Source organism: Festucalex cinctus, chromosome 9 (genome assembly GCF_051991245.1).
Source record: "Festucalex cinctus isolate MCC-2025b chromosome 9, RoL_Fcin_1.0, whole genome shotgun sequence".
In the NCBI taxonomy this organism is placed as follows: domain Eukaryota; kingdom Metazoa; phylum Chordata; class Actinopteri; order Syngnathiformes; family Syngnathidae; genus Festucalex; species Festucalex cinctus.
Window position 1 is genome coordinate 20,171,462 of NC_135419.1, and position 6,141 is coordinate 20,177,602.

The 6,141-nt window shown below is 36.7% G+C and overlaps 1 protein-coding gene across 2 annotated transcripts in view; it reads right to left on the reverse strand.

Annotated features, from left to right (window-relative positions):
• Positions 1–2,016: 2,016 nt before the first annotated feature.
• The window catches only part of sesn4 (sestrin 4), a 19,926-nt gene continuing 15,801 nt past the window's right edge, over positions 2,017–6,141 (reverse strand). For both annotated transcript variants that reach the window (XM_077532268.1, XM_077532269.1), the window contains 4 exons: positions 5,451–5,578; positions 5,202–5,368; positions 4,994–5,132; positions 2,017–4,141 (listed from right to left, as the gene is read on the reverse strand). In XM_077532268.1, the coding sequence (XP_077388394.1) occupies positions 4,052–4,141; positions 4,994–5,132; positions 5,202–5,368; positions 5,451–5,578 (524 nt within the window). In that variant the 3' untranslated portion in view covers positions 2,017–4,051. The remainder of the gene's footprint in view (positions 4,142–4,993; positions 5,133–5,201; positions 5,369–5,450; positions 5,579–6,141) is intronic.

Below are 6,141 nucleotides of genomic sequence, written 5' to 3' on the forward strand. Positions count from 1 at the left end.
GCGGCTGTGAAAATGGCGGAGTCCACGTTGGTTCTAACTGTCTTGGTCATTTGGTTCAAAACGTTGTGCTAAAAAAGATGTCCTCCCTCAACAAAAGAAACGAGTGGAATGGGTGCAGAACTACGTTGAGCCAGCAGAGGGCGCACTCTACTGATGGTTGAGTTTAGTACAGTATTTGGGCTTCGGTCAGTTTGTAATTTTTGATGTTTAACAAAGTGTCGTTCTGTCATAAGACGGCGAACCATTAAAGCCCCCAAGGAAATATAAAACACCCCCCCCCACACACACACACACACACAAAACAAACAAACAAACAAACAAAAAAACCCCATCAGCATCAGGAAGGTATTAAAGGTGGAGAATCCGTGTTGGTGGAGTCATACGTTTACGGTCCACCCACCCCACGTTGAGCCACGCCTCAAGCTGCGCTGTGGTGCCAGTTTTGCACTGGACCGGGGGGCGTTGGGGTCTGTTGCTCAATGGCTTCCATGTAAAAGCGTCCAACGAGAAAGAGCCGACAGGCCCAAAATCTAAACCTCAAACGCGGTTTAAAAAACAAAACAAAACATTATAATAAATAAATAAATAAATAAATCATAAAACCACATACACATTACACTCACTGATAAAATTTATTTGGGTGCTTTTTTATTTTGAGTTTTTATGCACATGAGTATTTTGTGTGTGAAGTCCATATTTTTTGGGGGCGTGTAATTTTTTTGTTTGTTTTGTTGGTGGGGGAGGGAAAGTACAAATTATTTCCAACTAAATCCTGGAAATTTATTTCCCAATAAATTCTGGAAATAAATTCTATTTTGTCTATATTTTATATGTTTCTATTTTTTTTATAGAATATAGAAAAAACTAGAATAAATAAATTCTGGAAATTTATTTCCCAATAAATTCTGGAATAGTGAAAAATATAGAATATAGAAAAAATAGAATTTATTTCCCAAAATGTATTTCCCAATTAATTCTGGAAATAAATTCTCTATGTTTCTATTTTTATAGAATATAGAAAAAATATATATAATTTATTTCCCAATAAATTCTGGAAATTTATTTCCCAATAAATTCTGGAGTAGTGAAAAATGTAGAATATAGAAATAAAACATAGAATGAAATAAATTCTGGAAATTAATTCTATTTTTTCCCCTGTAGTTTACTTTTTTAGCTACGTGTGCATTTTTTTGCAGGTAAGTTGTTTGTTTGTTTGTTTCCTTGATAAAGTATCCTTATCGAAAGAAAGAAAGAACATCACATTTTTTGCATCTTCATACTGTTTTTGTTTGTTTGCTTTTGGCGTCCATTTTGTCGTTGAGGTTGGTTGCAACATTCGCGTGTCAAAGTTTCATTTTCGCCTCGTTCCTGGGGATTTTTTGCAGGCGTCATCTCCAAACGGGAACTAAAAAAAAAAAAAGCCATAAATGACTCACCATCAGTCAGTTGGGGGATTTTTTTGGTCTTCTTATCATCGCAGGAGGAGACGGGAGTCATCGTGAGCCGTCCGTTTCCATTCTGAAGGCACATTTTCCTTCATTTTGCTTTATGTGTTGTCCAGTCACACCACAGAAGACAGACAGACAGAAAGGGCCAAGAAAACCTTTCGAGAATTAAAAAGTTGCTTTTTGTAGAACAATATGTTGTGAGATGAGAAAAGAAAATGGCCTATTAGTTTTGTTTTTTGTGCTAGATTCTGTTTTTTTATTTTAACTGTTTTATTCACTGTAGTTTGTTTTAACTTCCATGTGTAGCACTTTGAGGTTTCTTTGAAATGTAAATTGCATTACAAATTAAATGTATTATTACTATTATTCATCGTTTTCACAATATTTTAAGTCCTAATGTTACAATAGCAAACTAAATGCGTTTTTTTATGTCAGATTTTTTTTCAAGATGAAGTTGTAACATGACAAAGTTTTCATCAATGAAATATACATTTTGCATCTTCAAAAAAAAAAAAAAAAAGGATTTTGTTTTCATTTTTTGTTGTTGAAAAAGATTCAAACAGGCACGTCAGATTGCTGTGCTGATTTATTGGCGTAGGTTTGCACTTTGAATGAAATTATTTTTTTTGCAATCCATTTTGAGAACGGTGCTACATCAAATGTTGCTAATCCTACATAGCACAACAACAACAAGTCCAACGTACAAAACATCCAAATAAAAAAATGTTCTGCTTGGCAAAAAACGGTACCGTTCATTCCAAAACATCAATTTTTGTTCAACCAGCAAGGAAAACAAAAACAATCATCTTGTCGATGGCTCAACTTCTTCATTTTTTTTTTTTTTTGTGTACCACAAAACGTTCACAAACAAGCTTACTACGAATTTTTTTTGTTTGTTTGTTTCGTTTTCAGTCAGTCACTTCTCAGCAGGTCTTCCATTAAAAAAAAAAAAAAAAAAAAAAAAAAAAAATCCTCCGATACACAGGAAGAAAAATAAAAATCCCACGTCATGTCTCCGCTTTCCACTTGCATTACATATAAATATAAATCACGTTTTGTAAAAGTGCTTAATTCAAAACAAACTAAGGTTGTTGGGTTCTTTTTTTTTTTTTTTTTCCCAGGAGATCCAAACGGGTCCTTCAGTCAACACTGAATGGAGGATTTGTCCTTGGACAACATTCAACTCGTCCACTTGGGGCAAAAAAAATAAAAATAAAATAAAATAAAAACGAGAAATATGAGGAGCGTGTTCATGATGCACAAAAAAAAGTGTCATCATCGGGATGACATTCAGGAGGAGACCAAAATGCTCCAGAAACTTCCACGTCAATTTCATTTCACCTTCGAGAAACTTTTGAAAACGTTTCCCTGTTTTTTGTTTGCTCATGAAAAAGCTGAAATATTTGCACAAATGGCCCCCGTCAATGCCTTTCTGTTATACCTCCAGTCTCTCTGCATAAAGGTTGAATCAAAAACAGGGAAGAAGTTGTACGATTAAATAACTCATATTATAATTGTCACTGGGGGAAAAGTAAAAAAAAAAAATAAATAAAATAAAAATAAAAAAAATAAAAAAATAAAAATATAGAACGTAGAAAAAAAAATGCAATTTATTTTCAGAATTTATTGGGAAATAAATTTCCAGAATTTATTGGGAAATGAATTCTATATTCTTTAAAAATAGAAAAATATAGAAAAAAATATAATTTATTTCCAGAAATTATTGGGAAATAAATGTTATTTTTTATATATTCTATATTTTTTTACTAGTCCAGAATTTATTGGCAAATAAATTTCCAGAATTTATTTGGAAATAAATTCTATTTTTTTTCTATATTCTATAAAAAATAGAAACATATTGAATATAGAAAAAATATATTTTATTTCCAGAATTTAATGGGAAATAAATTTCCAGAATTTAATGGGAAATAAATTTGCAGAATTTATTGGGAAATAAATTTGCAGAATTTATTGGGAAATAAATTTGCAGAATTTATGGGAAATAAATTTCCAGAATTTATTGAGAAATACATTTCCAGAATTTATTGGGAAATACATTTCCAGAATTTATTGGGAAATACATTTCCAGAATTTATTGGGAAATAAATTCTATTTTTTCTATATTCTATATTTTTCATGACTCCAGAATTTATTGGGAAATAAATTTCCAGAATTTATTGGGACATAAATTCATTTTTTTTCTATATTCTTCACTATTTTTGTGGAAACTGATCCCTGCTTATTTGCATTTTTTTCCCCAGGGAATAAAACTCTCTATTTTTTCCCCAATGGCAATTATAATGCAAGTTAATTAATCGTACACCCCCCGTATTCTTTTCTGATTTTGATTCAGCCTTTTTATCATCCTGAAATTTCAGCCGAACACTTTTTTTTTTTTACGAGCGTCGTCTGGAGGGTGAGGACGGGGGTGTGGCACGCTCTGGTTTGAATATGTCGGGGGTGAAAAAGAAAAAAAAAAAAGGAGCGGACGTGTGCTCCTCCTAAAATGGCCGTTGACTCGTCACGTCGCCAGCAGGCGTCTCGCTCGTTTGTTTGTTGACTGGCGTACCTTGATGGAAGAGAAAAAAAGCAAGCGTGCGTTCTCAGGTGATCATGTACTGCGTGATGGCTCGCAGGGCGTAAAGCAGCTCCGCTTGCAGACGCGCCTCCATGACCAGTAAATTCACGTGGGTCTGCAAAAAAAAAAAAAAAAAAAAAATTCGAAAATGGTTGACGTCTTCCAAAATGATGCAGAATTGCGCACGAATACTGACAAGCTGATGTGGAATCCAAATTTTTGAGGCGTGAATAGAATCGTTTAAAATGCATGGAAGAAGGTGGAACGTCTGCATTCATTTTTGAAATTGTGTCAAGACACGAGTGGGAATTTGGGTGGGAAGCGCCAAAGTGGAGGAAACATTTTGCAAATAGTCCACGAGTTCCGTTCCTAAAGCTAGCTCCAAATTCCGCTTTAAGTGGGATTTCACCGCTAAAGTTGACATTTACCTCAAAATATTTTTGTACAATAATTTTAAAAAACAGATTTGTGGGACTGAAAGTTGCCGGGACCAATATTTTGTGTTTCCGCATCGACAATCATTGCTGAAGGATGCTTGGAAACTTGAAACATGGAAACGTGACGGTAAGTCGAGCTGCTCGGTGGTTGCCCGTTGCCGGCGGCAACAGCAACAACAACAACAACAACAACAACAACGACTAAATTAAATGCGGCAATTAAAGTGGGAAATGTTAACGAGAAACAAATGTTGTAGCTTGCGTACATCGTAACTCAGCGACTTCCTTTATATAAAAACATACTTGCAGGCTAAATGCTAAAAATATAGCATTTTTTCATAATACTACAGTGTATTGACTTGCACACGTACATGTTATTTTTTTTTTTTTTGTGAAATATGAATAATGCTAATATGATAAATTGTGGAAATTTGTGGACTGTGAAAACATTTCAACTTTTGGTCCTCCTACGCTTGCAAAACATCCGAAAAGATTTTGTGTCTTGTTTCCAAATGGAGAAAAGGACTCACCCGCTCAGACGTTTTGAGGGACGAAGTCCATCGGGGCGGATTTTTGCCAGCGTCGGGGAAACACGCCACCGTCTTGATGTACACCTGCAAATCTGGCTCCAGGAGCCGGTCCACTTCCCCATAATCGTAATCGTCGTACCTGACGCAACAAAAACACACGGTTCCATCGACTGTCTGTCTCCACTGCGATGAGCAAAAGCGGTCTGACCGGATTCCCAAGACGCAGTGGATGTAGTTCCAGACGGCCCTCTTGAGCTCGGGCCCGCGCGGTGACGAGACGGCGGCCGCGTGGCGGAAGCGCTCGTCCAGCAGGTGGCCCACGTCCGAGTACAAGCGATTGGCCAGCGAGAAGCCGTGGTCCTCCCATGAGTAGTCCTTCGCCGCAAAACCAACAACAACAAAACCTCGAAGCTTTCGGCTGCCGTGGTTACGGACGTTGTTTGAAGGCGCCTCTCACCTGGACCCGAAACACTTGGAAGTGGTCGTCGTCGTCCCTGCGGGTGAATTCCTGGTAACCAAAATCGGGATCGGTGACGAAGCGCGACGGGTCCGCCGAGCACATCGTCTCGTCGTCGTCTTCAACATCTGGGGAAAAAAAAAAGTTTAAATAAAATGGTGCTAGAATAGGCACAGTGAAGAAAGAATATATTCACACTATTTCACACATTTATCCCCCGCCCCCCTCCAAACACTTTTACAACTCCATTTTCTTCTGCCAGTGGGTGCAATTCCACTGTTGGCCTCTAGACGACAACGGTTTTACAATGTGTACATTTGAAAAAAGAAGAAGAGTGCAAACAGTAAGTAGGCCCATTTCAAGTCAAGTTTTTGCTCAAGTCAAAACAACGTTGATCCTCGCAGCTTTTTCCGCCAACAGAAAGCAACGAATGCAGCTTCACTTTCAGACGAACGTCTTTGGGCATCATAATTAGTTTTTTTTTTTTTTGGGGGGGGGGGGGGGGGGGGGGGGGACAAAACACCAAAAAAACGGATTTGTTGTCTTTGAACGCGGACATCCATCACTACACTGTTGCACAATGTTTTTGTCTCTTATTATCCAAGGTTATTTGAGTTAACAACAAACTAACTGTTACATTAATATTGCGTTAATGTAATACAATAAAAACTAACAAATGCTTTTTAAAAAA